This window comes from Propithecus coquereli, unplaced genomic scaffold, assembly GCF_000956105.1.
Source record: "Propithecus coquereli isolate 6110/MARCELLA unplaced genomic scaffold, Pcoq_1.0 Scaffold186, whole genome shotgun sequence".
NCBI classification, from domain to species: Eukaryota; Metazoa; Chordata; class Mammalia; order Primates; family Indriidae; genus Propithecus; species Propithecus coquereli.
In genome coordinates this window covers 2291693-2311476 of record NW_012143412.1, presented here as the reverse complement: position 1 = coordinate 2311476, position 19784 = coordinate 2291693, and the positions used below count along the sequence as shown (strand labels likewise).

At 37.9% G+C, this 19784-nt stretch overlaps 1 protein-coding gene across 1 annotated transcript in view; it reads left to right on the top strand.

Annotated features, from left to right (window-relative positions):
• The window catches only part of DGKI (diacylglycerol kinase, iota), a 270690-nt gene that overhangs the window by 124395 nt on the left and 126511 nt on the right, over positions 1-19784 (top strand). Inside the window, exons 20-21 of the mRNA XM_012642753.1 lie at positions 5407-5606; positions 10858-10920. Coding sequence (XP_012498207.1) covers positions 5407-5606; positions 10858-10920 — 263 coding nt within the window. The remainder of the gene's footprint in view (positions 1-5406; positions 5607-10857; positions 10921-19784) is intronic.

The window sequence follows — 19784 nt, the reverse complement described above, 5'->3', positions numbered from 1 at the left end:
GAGCAGCTGAAATGGCTGTGTCTGCTTTTTCCAATTTTTTTCTTTTCTTAGTGGAGCTGTCTTTATCAGAGTCCTTGAAATGTAGTCCTGGCCGGAAATGAGGCAGAGAGCTCGCACCCCTGTGTCTGGTTAGGGCTCTTGAAGGCTGTGAAACAAACTCAGAGATAACAAGTTAGGCTTGAAGACAACCTAGTTGAGTTTCAGGTGTTTACTCAAACAAAACAAAGGGGCAGTTGTGTTGTGAGTTTATTCCTCTTACTTTCTGTTTGATAGTTTGATAGTTTATTTTTCTCTGTTAGCTAGTTAATTAATGAGGCCACCTTTCACTTCAATTTCCCATTTCTTGGACTGTTATGTTGATTATATTCTAATAAGGTAAATATTTGAAAACTCAAACATCTGTTTAAGATGATTCTATAAACAGAAGAGTATAGTTATTTGGATATATGTTTGTATATTTTTGCATATTTAAAATAGCTGCTATATAATTAAAAAACATAACTGGTGAGTCAAATGTTTTAGAAACAAACTAATTTTTTTATTACAAATTGATACCTGAAGTAATTGAAACTATAAATTTTTAAGATCATGGACTCAACTTGGTAGTGACTGGAACTGCCTTCATTGAACAAAAATTTAAGTAAAGACATGTGTACCAGTAATCTCAATGAGAAAGAGCATTTAGGTTTTCTGTATGAGTCTTTACTTTTTCATAGAAAAGTTCTGACTCATAGTAAATATTCAATAATTGCTTGTTTGAGGTTTTTTTAATGATCCACAAGGGAGGTTTTTCAAATGCAATCCTTTTCTTTTTATTCTCCTCCACTTCATTGTCTACAGTGGCTGGACATTAATCCCATAGCTGATATGGTCAAGGTAAGAGAGGAGTCTAGATGTGCTGAGGGAGAATCTGAGAGCATGAAATGATAGGATGTAGGTACAACCTAGAATCCTAAAATACTAGGGCTGACACAGATTTTAGCAGCATACCATAATCACCTTACAGAGAAGGACACTGAATCTGTGGAACTATTTTTGCCATAAATATTTACTCATGTTGACAACAATTTATGATAATACACTGACAGTGTTCAGACACCCTAGCTACAGCATGTTTTGCAGTGGAGCTTTAAAACACATCTGTGTCCAAAAATTTAAAAAAAAACAATAAATCTTAATGATATAGCTTCATAAGAATATAATAGCTTACAAAATGTTGTATAGAAAACAATACATTAGCTGATATTGGTGCCACTGTAAATTATTTAAGTAAAATGTCTCATCTTGGTGACTAGTGAATGTATCAGAGAAGAAAAAAAGCTCATGCAAGGTCATTCCATTGAGGCTATTTAATACAGGAGACTAAGGCTGGGTGCGGTGGCTCATGCCTGTAATCCTAGCACTCTGGGAGGCTGAGGCGGGAGGACTGCTAGAGGTCAGGAGTTCCAGACCAGCCTGAGCAAGAGCGAGACCCCGTCTCTATTAAAAAATAGAAAGAAATTATCTGGACAACTAAAAATATATAGAAAAAATTAGCCAAGCATGGTGGTGCCTGCCTGTAGTCCCAGCTACTGGGGAAGCTGAGACAGAAGGATCACCTGAGCCCAGGAATTTGAGATTGCTGTGAGCTAGGCTGACGCCACGGCACTCTAGCCTGGGCAACAGAGCGAGACTCTGTCTCCAAAAAAAAAAAAATAATAATAATAATACAGGAGACTAGTTATGGGATGTTAGAAGAACTGAATAGAGGACAGCCAATAGATTAGCAATCCATAGATCAGCAACTGCAGAAAGTCTCTATCACCTCTAGGGCTAGAGGGACAAAGGGAGAAGACTGTGTTATTAGCACCAAGGATCCCAGGCTGCAAGACAGAGGTGGAACCGGGGAGAAGCGGCCAAGTGAGAAGCCTGTTGGTGGTTGTGTTGGGAGAGTCACAGGGCAGGAGCTGGAACTCTGGAGAAGGGAATCACTCCATGACCCCCTGCAGGGGCTACCTGTCTGAACTGGGGCCACAGACAGGGGTGGCCTGGAGAGAGAGCTTCCCAGCAGGGAGTGGAAGCACAGAGGAGAGTTAGCTGCTGCCAGACACTGCTTTAAAAAAAGAGAGGTGGAGAGAAATGTTCGCTCTCTTTCAGCCTGCTAGTTTTTATATTTACATTCTTATTTCTTACTTCTTTGTGTGTGATGTGAGGTGATGATTTTGTTTTTCTCTGTGTAGTGAGAAGTATTCCCAGCACCATGGACTAAATTATCCATCATTTCTTCAAAATCATATAATGCCACATCAACACATTCCATGTCCTCGTATTCCAGTGTCTCTTCCGTTCTCCCTAATCGTTTCCTTGGCTTTCTCTTTTAGCTGTTCAGACACCAGTATTTTAATTACTGTGTCTTTAAATGTTACATGCCTCGATATCTGATGAGCAGTCTACTCTCTAGTGCTCTTCTTCTTCTAAACTATCCTCGGTTATTTGTGGACCTTCATTCTTCCAAATTAATTATGGAATCAGTTTGGCAAGTATATTATTCTGGGTTCTCCAGAGAAACAGGACCAATAGGGTATGTGTATGGGGTGAGTGTGTGTGTGGAGGGGGAGAGAGAGAGTGAGATTTATTTTTATCTCATGTGAACATGGAGGCTGGCAACTCTCAATTTGCAGGGTAGGCCTGCAGCTTTGAGACTCAGGGAACAGCTGATGTTGACGCTCCAGTCCGAAGGCAGGCTGCTGGTAGAATCCCTCCTTCTTCCGGGGAGGTCGTTCTTTTTTCTGTTAGAGTCTTCAGCTGATTGGGCAAGGCCCACCCACATTCTGGATGGCAATCTGCTTTATTCAAAGTCTACTGATTTAAATGTTAATCTCATTTTAAAAATACCTTCACAGAAACATCTAGAATAATGTTTGACCAAATATGTGGGTCCTACTGTAGCCTGGCCAAGTCGACACATAAAATTAACTATCACAACAAGATTCCTCAAAATAGTTATTTCTCTTATTTATTTGAATTACATTGAATTCGTGTATTAATTTAGAAAAATTAACATCATTAGACAATTGAATTGTCCTATCCTTGATTATGACATGACTCTCTGCTTATTGAAGTCTTCCCTTATGTCCTTCAATAAAGTTTTAAAATGTTCTGCATAAAAGTCTTATGGCCTCTAATATTATGTTGAAAACTTTTGTTGCTAATAGATAACCTCCTTGTCTCTTGAAAGGAATGTTTCTGAATTTTCTTTATTGTGAATAATGTTTTCTCTAAGTATATTGGTAGGTGGCCTTTATCAGTTAAAAAAGTTACTTTCTATTCCTAATTTTCTAAGAATTTTTTTTATCATAAAAAGCATTGAACTTTATTATTTTTTTTCTTTATCTTTTGAGGTGATAATGTCGTTTTCTCGCTTAAACCACTAATATGGTGAAATTATAATACATTTTCTGAAGTTGAACTATTCTTAATTTCTTAATTCCTATAATAATTCATAATAAATTTATTTTCTAAGAAAAAGGTTACTGGGAGCAATTAGCTTTTTTTTTTTTTAAAGGATTTTGACGTGCATGGTTATAAATGTAATTTAGGCTAAAATTTTATTTTCTTGTACTGTCTTAGCTGGTTTTGATATTTTAGAAGCTATAGCATCATATTTTCTAATGCAACTTGTATTAAATAGACACCGTCTTTCCTTAAACGTTGGATAGGACTGACTTGTAAAACATCTGTCCTCCATGACACTTTTGGGATGGGGTGGATGGTGAAATGAGAAATATGTTTTTATAACTCTTTCAATTTTTAAAATAGTTTAGATCTACTTAATTTCTGTATTATATCAACTTTTACAAATTATATTTTTCCCATAATTTCTCTTATTTAGATTTTCCAATTTGATGTCTTTATAACATTCTTGTATGATTTTCAAAACTCTCTATTATCTGTTTAGCTATCTCTCTAAAAAATTTTCTAAATAAAGCAAAATAGTTTTCTGTTTTCCATTTTTTGATGTTTAGTCTTATAAGAGGTTTATCTTGTTAGTCTTTACAAAACACACAGACATTTAGCAACAAGCTGATAGTATATATGTTTTTCCTTTTATAAGAGTAAATCTTTTAGATTTAAGGTAGAATTAATATTTAACTACTTTTTAAAATTTACTTCATTATAAATTAATTGATATTTAAAATGCAATATGATACAATTTTTTTGAAAAAGTATTTAGCAGTATCTACTTAAGTTAAATATATACCTAAACTTATGACATAGCAATTCTACTCATTTGTATGTACCCAAGAGATTATGTATGCACCAAAAGATACGTGAAGGAAAGTTTATATCAATAATAGCCCCAAACTGAAAACAACCAAATGTTCACCTGCAGAAAAATGCATAAATACATTTTGTGATATATCAGTCAAATATAATGATGAGCAGAAGATGTCAGATACAAGAGTACGTACTGTATGATTTATTGTACATGAAGTTTAAGTTCAGGCAAAATGAATCTATGGGGGTAAATCAATAACAGTCCCCAACTGATTGGCAGGAGGGCTGCCATAGATTGGGAAGGGGCATGTGGGAACCTCTTGGGTGTTATAAATTTTCTAAAGCTTGATCTGGAGGGAAGTTCAAATATGTGTATAAAATATTCACTAAACTATATAATAAAATTATGTAATCTATGTGGGTTATACATCAAAAATATATTATTTCTATCCCTAAAATGATAAGTGATACTAAATATTTTTTGTTTTTACTAAATCAGGGAAGGTATGCTAATTTGTTGCTCTTAACAAAAGACTTAATATTGGCTTGAGCGTCCATTCTGTGGCTACCATGGTGAACTGAGTTCTTACTGTGTTTGATTTTGATCCTCAAAGCTGCTTTACTTTCCAGAATGTTGTTAACTGGGTGACTGATACTATTTTGTATTTCATTGGTCATATAGAGATTAGAAATAGCTTGAGGAGGTTTTATGTAAAAAGGAAAGGCCTGCCCAAGCTTGAAAATTAACCAACAATGGGCTGTATATTTAATAATTAGATAAATACAAATTAGAAATTAATAAACCATGTACTTTATCTCCTTTATATTCTTTTTGTTCATTGTTTATTTAATGAGTGTAGGTAATTCAAAGAAAAACCTTCATATTAAACTAGTACAATTAAATTTAGATTTAAAATAAATTTAGATTTATTTTAGAAATAAAAGTGGTTATCAATGGAAACTTATATTAAAACTCATCAAAATTTTGAGTATTTATTTATATTAATGGTTTATCCAGGATTCCTATTATACTGGTAGCTAATTTTACTATGTTCATCCAAAGCCCTTTGGTTATGTACAACAGACTTATTAGCTTTTTTAAGTAGCAAGAGCTGACTCCTTGCTATCCTTTGACTCTTGTTTTTCCAGGCTGCCCTCCAAGTTGGGGGCCATGGAGAAAGGCTACACCAGTGTCGAGAAGTCATGCTTCTAACTTACAAATCCATCCCCATGCAAGTGGATGGGGAGCCCTGTAGGTTGGCCCCAGCCATGATTCGCATCTCCCTGAGGAATCAGGCCAACATGGTGCAGAAGAGCAAGAGGAGAACGTCCATGCCTTTACTCAACGAGTGAGTCTGCTCCTTGCCTACCTTGCGTAACAGGAAGACCTCGGAGAGGAGAACACAGAGCATGTGCATGGTCTGGGACCTCACTGTGTTGGGAGAGGAAAAAGTCCAGGACACTCAGCAGTTCCTTGCTCTCTCTCTCGGGAGCGTATATTTTTTCTCCATGTTTATTATGCAGTTATCACACCCTTCTTTTAGAAGTTGTTACCATATGTGAGATAGATGATTCTCCTCCACTGACCTCTTGAGTGTATGTTTACTGAGACTAGCAGACAGTCATTGAGAGTGATTCCAAGGTGGTAAAATGTGCCTGCATAAATGTGTTCCTGTTTATTTTGTTTTAGGGAGGCATAGAGTTAGCCTGCTCTTTACCAGGTCACTTGGAGGGTGTTGGCTTCTCCCGCAGCAGGAGGCTGGCAGAGCTGGTCTGTGGCTTGCCTGTCCGCGTTGCACCCTTTCTGCCTGTCAGTGAATCGTCCCTTTCCTGATGCTCCCATTTTCTGCTCCTGCTTCAACTCAGTTTACCTTTCTGGGCAGCATCCTATTGTCCAGACCTAACCTGATCCCTAAGCACACAGTATCCTCCTGGAGTTTTCCTTTCTTGGGCGTTTTGACAAACTGATTTAGAGGTAAGGCAATGATGTCTAGATATTTAGAATGCATATTCATTTTACAGTGTGCCTTACTCCAACTAGTGACTTAAATGTCTGTGTGGGGTTGGAGAAGGAAATGGAGAAAGAAGGGGATGTGGGGTATCTTTTTGAGTATCTCCTACATATTATGCCCATATGCCTATGTTCATTTCAGAGCTTAGCCTGGGGTCATTCTTTGTCACAGTGAGGGACCCTCAAAGGTGCTCCTCCTGTTCGTGGCCTGTGATGCATGGTTACCTATTTGCACTGCGCGGCTGCCTCCCTTGTGGTGCCTGTAAAGCAAGGGCATGCTTTGCCACGTACCTACTGAGTCAATGTGACAATCTACAGAGGTGCCTAGAATAGCAATGGTGCAGGTGGCCTGGCTCACTGCCAACACTTTACTTCACCTCTCTCTCTGCGGGGGCATATGTTGAGGAACAGCATTAGACAGTGCTCTCTAAGGGTTTCAGTTTTTGGCTTCTGCTTCTAAATCTGATGCTGGGGTGAGAGATCTTCTCTATCCTTTGCTTCCTTTTCTTCCAGATTCTGGACTTTCCCGGAACTTTTCCTAGATCATTTTCCGGAGGTGTCATTTAGTATATTTCTTGCTTTGTTTACATCTTGCAGCGAATGAAACTCCTAGCTCACTCCAGATGCTTCTGGTCCTCCCTGCCTTTACTTTCCGTTAGGTCGAATATACCGTTGCTGAGTTTGTATGTCAAAAAATGGGACGGCAGCAATTGCATATGGTTCACCTAATCCCCCCTAGAAATGTTAGAGTTAAGCCATAAAACCTTGGTTTGGCAGAAATCTATGAACTGATACGTGAAAAGCCATCTCTGAGATTGTACTATAGCCTATGTTGTTGGGTCACTTGGAGGTAGCTTGTTAAGAAGATATAATAAAACTAAGATTTTACTATCTATAGGCAAAGTGCTCATAGTCTCATGCCTGCTGCTTCTATATTTAATAGCCTTGTCAGACATGAAATTGTTAAGAATTCATTTGGGCTTTCTTCACATATAAAGAAGTATAAATAGTTGTTTTCTTTTTGTACTCATGGCACATGTGATATATGATGTCATTTCTTGTAGTACTTAGCTGTGCAGGTGTTCAAGAAGCAGCCTCAACTCAAAAATACGGTTCCTTACTTCCTAGCGGCGGGGCAGTGGAGCCTCCACCCAAACAGCCCCAGGCCATAGGAAAGCACCATGGGAAATAGGAATAACAGTATGCTTTTCATTTTTAAAATGAATATTTATAAAACTTAAAAAATAACAAAGATCTTTATTATTGCTTATGAAAAATTACCATCATTCAACACTATATTTTTAGAAAATGAGTACAGATAGCATATTTTCAAAAAAAAAGCAAAAAACCTAGTTACCATGTAATACTTGCTCACTAAACCTTAAGTTCTCTCACTCTGATCTCATTCACCCTCTGTGATTAGATTGTTTTATTTCACTAGAATTCTTTGTTTTGAAAGCTAACTTCTTCCACTAGATTTCCAAGTGGAGTTTCAAGTTTAAGGTCAGCCTTTCCTTTAAGACCTTTGTACAAGTTTTCTTCACCCTTCTGGATCCTTCAAGCTTTTCTCTGCTTTGGCCATCATTTGTGTGAAGTTCACTATTTTATTCAAGCAAGAAAGAGACACTTGAAAGACTTTTCATTCCTCTATTTCCTGCCTTCCCTTCTTGTCTATCGTTTTTTTTGTCTCTTTCTTTTATTCTCCCTTCTTTGTTTTTACTAGGACTGTTTCCTCTGTTTTATTTGCCTGTTGTCTTTCTTACTAGAGGAAAAAGGGAATTTGTTTAAAATTTCTTTAAAATTTTAGCTTAACCTGTGTGTGTGTGTGTTTCCGATAAGAACAGGGTAGCTGTTTAATTCACGTTAAGGAATTAGGCTTCTTTCACATAGCACGTTGACTGTGAATATTTGAGATTTAAGTGCCCTGGCTCCTGAAACAGCTGTTCCTGTTGCACTTGAATGTCCTTGTTCCTTAAGGATCTGTCCTTTTTCTGGGAGGTTGCATCTCAGATCTTTGTCTTCAGCCCAGACTTTTTTTTAAACATTGAAGACTCATACCCAAATATCTTAGTTGACATTTTAACCTTGATATCTCATTGCAGCCTCAAACTACCTGCTAAAAACTAGACTCATTAACTCTGTTCCCTTTGCTTTTCCTCCCCACCACCCCGTGAGCCTATTCCATTCACAGTTGCATGCATGGAACCACCATCCACCCCATCACCATGTGGTGTCTGGGGTCATCTTAGTCAGCTCCACTTCTACACATCCATCAGGCTAGCTACTGCATTCTTTGAAATCTTCCTTCTATTTATTTCCTAAGTTTTTAGCTCCCGTACCCTCTATCTTCTTGGCTAGCAAAACAGCTTGAGTTCAAAGGCCGTGTGAGCCACCTCTCAGCAGCATCACCAAGACGTGCTCTGGACTCATTTCCCTGTTCCCACCATTGTTGCCTTCACACGATCTGTCTTTTCCACCAGTTAGAATGACCTTTCTAAAAACTGAAAGCCTGTATTCCTCAGCTTTGTAGACCTTTTCAATCATGAACGTGTTCATCCTTATCTCCCTGAGCTCTGGAGATAATCGCCATTCCTGGAGCAGTGGCCTGTCTCCTGCCTCCTCCTGGTTTTGTGCTGCTGCTCTTCTTGCCGTTCCCTCTTCTGCTTTTCGTCTGCTGACTCTCACTCACAGCTCCAGACTCCACTGAAATACCACTTTCACAAAGAAGCCTTTTTTGTCTGCTGCTAGCTGTTAGATGCACCTCTCAGTGCTCCTATGATGCTCTTGGTAACTTCCATACATGATTCATTAAAATCCACGTAATCATTGATTTATTTGTCTCTCTTCTCTGCTACGTGGGGCAGCCCTAGGGTTTTCCTTGTAGGATCCCCAGTGTCTGTCACGGTTCCTGAGACACGGTTGCATATTGCATCGGTGACTTACGCATTGATCCATTTTATATTATAATGCTATCTTTGCTGTGTTTCTCAGAAATTATTTCTAAAATAGCATAAATCTAAAAACAATATAGAATGTGTTTGGATCACATTTTATTGTAATTTGAAGATACATACTTAATATATTATTTCAAGATATGCTTCACATGGATTGCTGGAAGAAGTTTCCATGAAAAATGGTTAAATAGTAGGCCTTCATGATGCCACTAGATCTTTATTTATGTCAAAAATGTTTTCTAAAATAAAAATATATTTCTTGGCTTATATACTCTCATTTGCTATTACTATATTCAAATCAAAAGGCTAGGCCTCACTGTTGTTCAGTAGCCCCCATGGGTACAGGAACATATCTCATTTTATCATGGCGTGTGAATCTACTTGGGGTATGAATTCCAGTAAATATCTTCCTCCAAAAAAATAATAGAGATTTATCTAAATTCCTATTCACATACTAGTAATATGATACCCAGATACATTTGATTATGTTCCTTATTTGCAAGATACCGTTGAGGGAGATCAGAAACTTAAAATTATTCAGGCGTTAAGAATGGTCTTCAATGAACTGTTATCCTCAGTTTACTAGTAATTAAGGCCACATTGTTAAATAAAGACAATCATTTTATGCAATGGCAAGATTTCTAGTTAGCAAACTTTGAATTGGGCAACCGGATTCCATCATCCTAGGCTGCTGAGAAGTTTTGTTGGCTGTAGCTAAAAATCCTTGGAGGATAACATGGATAGAGAGAGTCTAGAGCTGGAGTTAACTCCTGGGTGACTTTGTATGTGAGAATTTCTGTACCCAGAAGAACAGAGAGATCAGCGGAGCTATGTCTATTGTAGTTATAGTGAAACTGTTTAAAAGAGAGAGTGGAGAGACTAATTTATGTAAAAGCAACAGGATATTTTGGGTTCAGTTTCTCAAATGCTACATTTTATCTTTTCTAATAGCCACTGTAGACTGTCTCGATTATAAAATAAGGGAGAAAAAGGAGAAGTCTATGATTTCATTTTTCTACCCAGAGACTATGGGTATAATTACAGCATCACGGTGAAGAAGTTAGACTTTCTGGTATTATCTTGGGGGTCCTTAAAGAGCCTTTGTTGTTTAATTGAAGGAAGTTAAAGTTTTGGTGAGTCGCTCTTTTCAAGACGGTTGTCTTTTGATGCGAGTGTTCCTACCAAGCCTGGGGAACCGTGGGGGCTGTGTGATGAAAGGATTAAATTGACCTTTAATCTCCTCAAAGATGAGTTTACTGGGCCAGCCTGCCCCTCGAACGTGTAAGTGCGCGCCTCCTCGCCTCGGTGTTCCGCCTGGCCTAGGCGAGGGCGCCATGCCCATCCCCGCCCCCGGCCTGCCGCGCTGGCCCGCACCTGGCCCCGCACTCGGTCCGTGGCTTGCCCAGAACCGACGCCTTCCATGTGTCCTGTTGGCTTCGTTGCTATCACTGGCTTTTTTGGATTATTTTTTGTGGCTGGCTCGATTTTCCTTTCCTTTCATTCACTGTTTGGTGACGCGCTCATTTAATTTCTGTTTAAACTTTGTGTGTCTCTCTTTCTCTCCCCTGGCTTGTTCCTTGTCTGTCCACGCTGTCGCTGACTCTGTCTTCGCTGCTCATTCCCTGCTGCCTCTAGTATCCATCAGGTGCAAACTGCGGACCTGCGGCGAGTGTCTGCTCCCCCCGGCTCCTTCGCCATGTGAGTACAGTGCTGTTCTGTTTCTACATTTCGCCCCCAGCCTCTTCTCCTCCCAGGGCTGGACAACCTGCGTCGGTTGCCTTCACAGGTCTGCCCAGATAAGGAAGCCGCCTCACCATAATTGCCTTCTTGTCCCCTTCTTTGATTTGAAATGGAGCTGTGAAGTTCTTTGTGTTCTATGTGTCTCCATCCGCGAAGAGTTAACAGTGTAATCTTTTTATTAGGTGCTTTAGGGCCCATGGTTGCTTGGGGTTGTGTAAAATTCCATACTGAGTTTTATGGAAAGTGTACAAGGCCATTATACATTATGTATAATACCATTAGACCATTCAGCTCAGGGGTGAGTCTGAGGATGTGCCTGCAGCCCATGGTTTATGGGTGGACCCTTAAAACTACGCATGGAGTTCTGAGTGTATCTATGTGCGTATTTCTGGGTTGAACATCCATACTTGCAATAAAAGAACAATGACCCAAAACTGTCATTAAGTTTGCAGAATGTATTTTTATACATATTTAGTAGTTTATGCTTAATGTACTCCAGGGCATTATTTTTTTCTGGTGAAAACAAACAAAAAGAAAATATGTTTTTTTGCATTTCAGTTCAGGATTATTTGGTGCTGTTTCCTCTGCCTTGTCCTTCTTTCTTTTCCCCTTCTAACGTATGCTTATCGAGAATTTGTTATGTTTCAGGTACCGTTACAGGAGCTTTACATACATTAACTAATTTATTCTCCCAGGAACCCCATGCCATATGTGGCATCATTATCTCCATTCTATAGTTGAGGAACCTGATGCACAGAGAGGTTAAGTAACTTGTCCAAGGTCACACAGCTGATAAGTCATAGACTGGGATTTAAACTCAGGCAATCTGGCTTCAAAATTCATGCTCTTAACGGTTTATAATCTGCTGCTTTCATCCATCAGGATCCTATGTACTTCTCAAGGCCCACTTGAATGATTACCTTTCCAAAGAACTCTTCCTTGATTCTTGATGTTACAATGAATTATACCCTCACTGGAGTTTTTTATTGATGTGTCTGTCATATTAATTGTTCTCAAGGTTTAATTTGGTATTAATTACATTAACTGTATCTGTGTATTTTCCACATTAGACAGGCTATCTGAGAACAATGGTAGTAACTTTTCTATGAGTCTTTGTGTTTCTTCTAGCTCATTCACATTTCTTAACACTAAGTATTCTGAAACCAAACAATGGTTGATTGGTTGGTAGAATGAATGAATATAAGAATACATATCTACGAATAAATATAATAGAACTATATAATATCTAGTGATATGACAAAGCAATTCCTGAAATCCGATTATAAAATATTTAATTCTAGTCTTATAGATATTTTATTCATTTATTAAAATATACATTCAAAAATATTTATTTTGCATTGCTCTGTGACAGACACTATTTTATGCTGCATACCTGGTGATGTGCACAACAGAGCACTACTTTCATGGAGCTTGAAATTGAGCGATAATGCATCAATAAGAAAATGACATTTAATTTCCAATTTGGAGGTTACTGCTGGAGTAAATTCTACATTCTGTATAGGCCCGTTCAATAAATTTGAGTTCAAGGACTAGCTATCAGTGATCATTATTTTTAATTGCTCTATTGATGTTAATCAAAGCATTGAGTGTTAACAACAGAAATGCATGTGATAGTCATTGTATTTCTATCACAGTTGTTTTAGTTTTCTTTACATTAGAGTCATGGTTGTATATCTTAAATGGGACTGTTTATTTCTCATTCCAGGAGTGTGTGTGCTATAATAAGGTAAATTGTCATGTTTGCTTCTGTAGGGTGCAGCAGGCACTAAAGCTATAGCTATCTTAAAACTTGAATATTAATCTGAAAACATTTCATGCTATAAAATATTACATATTATGGATTTTATGTCTATCTGTAACTGATAAAATACGTAATACGATTTATTAAATCATGGTATTATTTTAAAAGTTAGATAAGAAAACCTTAGCAAATAGAGCAAGGAATGTGGAGAAAAGTCCAAACACAACAATGTGTATTTTGTCTTTTTCACATTACGGCAGGGATAGCTTCGATCCACTCTCACACGGTTATTTGCTGTTTTCAGCAATGTTGAAAAAGCATGCCGACATTGCTTTGTTCCTCATGAAAGTCAACAGCCCCAGTGTCCTGGACTAGGATTGTCTGGTTGTGTTTTGGCCCTCGGATCAGCCATTCTGTGCTCAGAACAACTCTTTTTTACAGATGATCTTTTCTTTGGCAAAGCCCCTCTTCTGCTCTTGAAGCAAACGTTGCCTCACTGAAGCAGCTTTCAGTCATCCTCCTTTCTCTCTGGCTTTCTGATGACCTTTTTACTGGATTTTTAGGTATTGCAACATATGTCTAATGTCTGCTCATAAGCAAAATTTCAGCTTTATGTAAAGAGAAATCCTAAAATTTTATGTTTTGATCATATATGAGCACATATGACTTGATAAATTTTAATCAAAGTTATTTAGTGGCCTCACCCAATAGGGCAAAACAAAGCAAATAGAATATTTCTCCACAAATCTTGCACTGTGAAGCTTAATGAATTAATAAATTCTTAATTAATATTTAAGTATGAATATTTAATAGGAAAGTCCTCATGGAAGGACATATGTACACACTACATTTCATAAATCGTGAATAGTCATGCTAAATGCTTCAAGTACCAGCTCCCACTTAGCTAATGCCAAAAAAGTTTGAAACTATGAAATGTGTGCTTCTCTAACTCTTTCACCCTTTACTTGCTACCTTTCATTAGGTTCTGTTTCTCTCCTGTTTTCCCCACATCAAAATGAAATAATGATCCATAGTGTATAAATGATCCATATACACTTAGGTGATTCATTTTTTTCATCTTTCAACAAACATTACTGCATGCTTACTTCAGATACTAGATACTCTGTGGACTATTGGAGATGCACAGATCAGAAAGCTAAGGTTTCTACCCTGGAGAAATGGACACGTTAGGAACAGGCCTAGGTGTGCTGCCCACAATACTATTACAGTGCAATGTGACAAGCATCTAAGAAGAGATCCTGGTTGTACTTATATATGAATGACTTTTTATTATTTATTAATTTACTTTTATTTTTTAATCTTTAAAATTAATGTGTAGTAAAATTGCCTTTTCTGGTATAGACTTCCATGAGGTTTAAGACGTGTATAGATTTATATAACCACTACCACAATCAGGATACAGATCAATCTATCACCCCAAAAAAGCTGCCTTGTGATCTACCCTATTGTAGACACACCTTTCCATCTCTCAGCCTCTGGCAACCACTGATTATTATAGTTTTATATTTTTGAGAATACCATACAAATATAACCATGTAGCTGGCTTTTTTTGACTGAACATTACATCTTTGTGGTTTATCCAAGTTGTTTGTTTCTTTTTATTGCTGAGCTGTATTCCATGGTATGAATGTTTTAGTTTGTTTACCCATTCACCCACTGAAGGATATTTGAGTTATTTCCAGTTTGGGGCAATTATGATGAGAGCTGCTGTAAACATTGATGAACAGGTTTTATGTAAACAAAAGTTTTCATTTCTCTAGGCTAAACACCTAGGAATGGGATTGCTGGGACATATGGTAAGTGTATGTTTACCTTGATAAGAAACTGACAAACTCCAGCCTGAGCAAGAGCGAGAAGCTGTCTCTACTAAAAAATAGAAAGAAATGATCCGGACAACTAAAAATATATATAGAGAGAAAAAAAAAATTAGCCAGGCATGGTGCCGCATGCCTGTAGTCCCAGCTACTCGGGAGGCTGAGGCAGAAGGATTGCTTGAGCCCAGGAGTTTGAGGTTACTGTGAGCTAGGCTGACGCCACGGCATTCACTCTAGCCTGGGCAACAAAGCAAGACTCATTCACTCTAGCCTGGGCAACAAAGCAAGACTCTGTCTCAAAAAAAAAAAAAAAAGAAAAGAAACTGACAAACTGTTTTCCAGAGTGGTTGTACCATTTTGCATTTCCATCGGCGATGTATGATAGTTCTAGTTGCTCCACATCCCTGACAGCACTTGGTACTGTCGGCATTTTTAAGTATTAATCATTCTACTAGAACCGTAGTCATATCACATCCATAGTTTTAATTTGCCTTTCTCAAATGGCTAATGATGTTGAACATCTTTTCATGTGCTTGTTTGCCTTCCATTATATGCTCTTTGGTGAAGCGTATGTCCTAGTCTTTGGCTAATTTTTTAATTGGGCTGTCTGTTTTCTCCCTGTTGAGTTTTGAGAGTTTGTCATATATTCTAGATCCAAGACCTTTGTTAGATGTGTGCTTTACAAATATTTTCTCCAAGTATACATCTTGTCTTTTCATTCTCTTAATGGTATCTTTTGTAGAGCAAAAACTTTTGACAAAGTCTAAATTATCAAGTTTTTCTTTATAGAGCTATGCTTTTGGTAGTATGTTCAAGCACTCTTTGTCTAATCCTAGGTCATGAATATTTTCTCCTTTGCTTTCTTCTAAAAGTTTTATAGTTTTTCATTTTGTATTTAGGTCTATGATCTGTTTTGAGTTAATTTTTATAATAGATGTGCTCTTTAGGTTCAGGTTAATTTTTTTGCGTATGAATATTCAGTGGTTCTGGCACCATTGTGAAAAGATTATCTTTTTCCATTAAATTGCCTTTACAACTTTGTCAAAAATCAATTAGATGTGCATACAGTTGTCCCTTGGTATCCAAGGGGGATTGGTTCCTGCAAATACCAAAACCTGTAGATGTGACCAGCCAACTGCACACACGGATCCATTTCTGGACCTTTATTCTGTGCCATTGGTCTACATGTCTTATTACTTAGTGCCATATTCTTTTGATTTTTGTACCTTTATTTTTATTTTATTTTTTTAAGAGACAGGGTCTCCCTATGTTGCTCAGGCTGGCCTCGAACTCCTGGGCTCAAGCCATCTTCCCACCTCAGCCTCCTGAGTAGCTGAGACTACAGAACTGAGCCACCACGCCCAGCCCTTGATTATTGTTGAGAGTTTGTCAACATGATAACTCAAAATGATATGATAACTCAAAATCTGATTGAGTTATTCTCCCAAATTTATTCTTCATTTTCAAAACTGCCATGGATATGTGGATTCTTTTATCTTTTCACATAAATTTTTAGAATCAGCTTGTCTATGTATTCAAAAATCCTGCTAGAGTTTGACTGGAATAGTATTGAATTTATGCATCATTTTGGGGAATATTGACATCTTTACTATGTTGAAACACCCAATCTGTATGTATCTTCACTTACTTATTTTGTCCATCATTGTTTGGAAGCTTTCAGCATACAGATTTTGTACATATCTTATTAGATTTGTGCCTAAGGATTTCGTTTTTTTTGAAACTATTATAAATAATATTTTTTGGTATTTAAAAAATATTGGTTTCTAATTGCTTATTGTGAGTATATAGAAATACTATGGATTTTTATGTGTTGATCTTGTATCCTGTGGCCTTACCAAATTCAGTTTTTAGTTCTAGGAGTTTGGTAGCATCCTCAGGATTTTTTACATAGTCAAATATGTCTGTAAATAGGAATAGTTTTATTTCTTTCCAATCGGTATGACTTTTTTTTGTTTGTTTGTTTTTTGCATTATTGCGCTGGCTAGGATTCCTAGTATGATGTTGAAAAGAGTGGTAAGAGTGGACATCCTTGCCTTGCTGCTGATATTAGGGGGAAATCATCATTCCATCTTTCACCAGTAGGCTGATTGTTAGTTGTAGATTTTTTGTTGAAGTATTTTATCAGGACATCTGAAAAAGGTTAGGGTGTTATTTGTTCTTTAAATGTTTGTTAGCCTTTGCCAGTAAAACCGTCTGGGCCTCAAGAGTTCTTTTTTTCCTTTTGAACTATAATTCCAATTCCTCTAGGAGGTATAGGACTACTCAGATTATCTATTTCACCGTAGGTGAGTTGTTTTTTTAATAGTTGTTTGAAATTTTTGAGAAATTGGTCTATTTCATCCAAGTTGTTGATCAATGTATGTAGAATTGCTGGGAGTATTTCCTTATCCATTTAATGTCTGTGGAGTCTGTAGTGAAAGTCCTCTTTTATTCCTGATATTAGTAATTTGTATCTTTTCTCTTTTCTTCTTTGTCAATCTTAGTAGAGGTCTATCAATTTTATTGATTTTTTTTTTAAGAATCGGCTTTTGGTTTCATTGATTTTCTCGATTGTTTTTCTCTTTGCAATTTCATTGATTTCTGCCCTTTATTATTTCCTTCCTTTTGCTTGCTTTGGGTTTATTTTGCTTTTCTTTTTCCGGTTCCTTAAAGTGAAGGCTTAATCATTTATTTGCTCCAGACTAACCTCCTAAGGGTCGTGGTTACATTGTTACCTCTGCTGTCAAAGCCTTTGCAGTGCTCTTCTGCTGTCTGTCTGGCGTGTGAACCACTAAGATGCCAGTACGGGACCTGGGTGAGGGTCTACACAGTAGTTCAGTTTTTAAAGTCTATGGTATGATGTTTAGGGCTAGATTCACATATTAGCAACCTGGAGGTGAACCCCTGAGAGTTTGTAAATGTCTTTATGGAGCTGTTTACTGATCTTCCCTCTGTGCTGTCATCCTTGGTACTTTCTGGTTTTCTGGGGCTCCTTTTTTGGTCCTTAGTTGTCTCATTCTGCTGCATACTTCCTGCGATGATGTTCATGTTCAGGGACAAGCAAGAATGTGACAGAAAGAGAAAAAGAAGCAATGATGGTTTATTCCATCTTCTTGGTGTCACAGCTCCTGTGATCAGAGAGGAAGCCTCCCTTCCCTCATAGTTTTAGGCACACGAAGGCTTCTGGCATTGCTGCTGCCAGCGTAGTGAAGTGGCCTGAGAGCTGGGTGTGAGAAAATGGAGGGAAAAACAAGAGAACAGGGAGATTCTTCCCTATTTTTCTCAGCATTCATAGTCCCTTCTTTTCCTGGAGCCAGAGCATAAGCATTCCTCTAGAGCTCTCTCTGACTGCATCTGGTGTCACGTTCCGGCTTTGTGCTGTCTGGAGTCCAGGCCAGGGTTCGGTGGAAGGAGAGGGAGTGGTGGGCTCACCACCAGTTTGATGGTATTTTAAGTTATGATCTTTTTTCCCAATCTACTGCTATCATTTAGTTTTCAAAGTTCTGAAATAGCTGCTTTATGAATTCTGTCTGGAACTTACAGCTGCGTTCAGTGGAGGAGAAAGAATGGTGTGTGCTTACCCACCTTATGCAGGACTAGAACTTCTCCACTGCCTTTCAGAGCTGAGGACGATGCGACCATATCCATCCTTCTCACCCACTGCAGAGACTCAATGAGTGTCATGGCTGTACTCAGCAAAGCACCTCTGCACAGAGACCACTGTATTTTTAACTACAACCAACATATGTTGAATGTAATATACCATCTTACACAGCAGTTACAATTTATACACAAACAGGATGTGTCCCAAAGCTCGATTGTGTAGGTTTGCTTCATATCTTGGGAAAGGTGGAGTTAAACACTGATCCACGAAAAAAGTATGAATTGTCCTATTTGACCACAAGCTGAATATGATTCAGCATTCCAAAATTGCTTGTGATAAATGCAGGCTTCTTGGTAAAGGTTGAAAGTAAACTGATTTTTATCCCAAGAAGAAGGGGAGTTTTACTGAGAGAAAGGGAAATATTTTTGATATGTCAATTTTTTTATGGTTCTGTTTGGGGTTGAGTTTAAGAATTTTATTGTTGAGGAACTACCAAGACAGAAAGCCAAGAATCTTTGATCTTCTCAATTGAAGAAAACATAAATTGGCCATAGGTGGTTTAACATTTGCCTGCCTCCAGCCAGAGAAGTAAACTAGCGGATCCTTTGAAATGCTTTCTGTAATTCTGTTCTTCAACTAGTCACATCAAAACTTTTGTTCTAACGTTTTCCTGAGAAAGATCTGTTTGTTCTGTTTATTTAACCCTGGCCCTTTAATTAGAAAATAAAGCTTGATCTGTGTTATTCAGAACCCTTTTTTCTTTTCCTTTCTTCTTTCTGTTACCTCTACCACACCCTGGACTCCATCAGGAAGTAGCAGAAACATTGCCGAAGTAGAAATTTACATGTTTGCCTTTGTAAACTAGGAAGCGTACTCTAACGTAGCAGGTGATTGATCAGTCATAGTTTGCCTCAATGAATTAAGCTGTTTATTGGCAGCTAATACACAAACCTTCACGGAAATCTCAGGGTGGCCTCGTGGGCCAGTGGCACCTCCAGAAGTGTGTGCGCTTCATGCCTGGGCAGAAATCTGTCCAGATTCTGACTCACGGGTTATAATTTTTGGGTCATAGTTTCTGGAACCAAAAACCATTTTGAGAGTACAGAAAGGGCCTAAGCACTCCAAATATGATTATGTTTGTTCTTTGTGCTTTTGTTATTGCTATTTTATCTCTAGGTGATTATCTCTGAGTCCGATAATTGTCGATTATAGATAACTCTTTTCTTTGGCTTTCTGTATTTTCTGATTGATTTCAATGAATGGGAAGTACTTCTATAATGGGAAAAAAAGCAAAAAAGATTCATATTTTTAAAAGAACAGGAGAGAATTGCTACATTCATAGAATTGAAAGAAATACCATTTGCTCAGGGTCAGTGAAGCATAAGAGTGAGCCTCAGCCCTCTGGTTGCAAAGGTACTTGCTCTCTAAACCTCTGAGCAAAGGAAGCTGCGAAACTGCTCCTCTTCTCCTCGTCCTTTCTCTCCCCCGACCCACACATTTTATGGGCGATTTTACTAGTGATTTCACCTCCCACTGTTCAGTGTTTTGACCTTTAGCCAGACCATGTCATCTTTTCTTTCCTCTTCGAAGGCCCCCTTTCTCTGCTAGTTCCATAAAACAA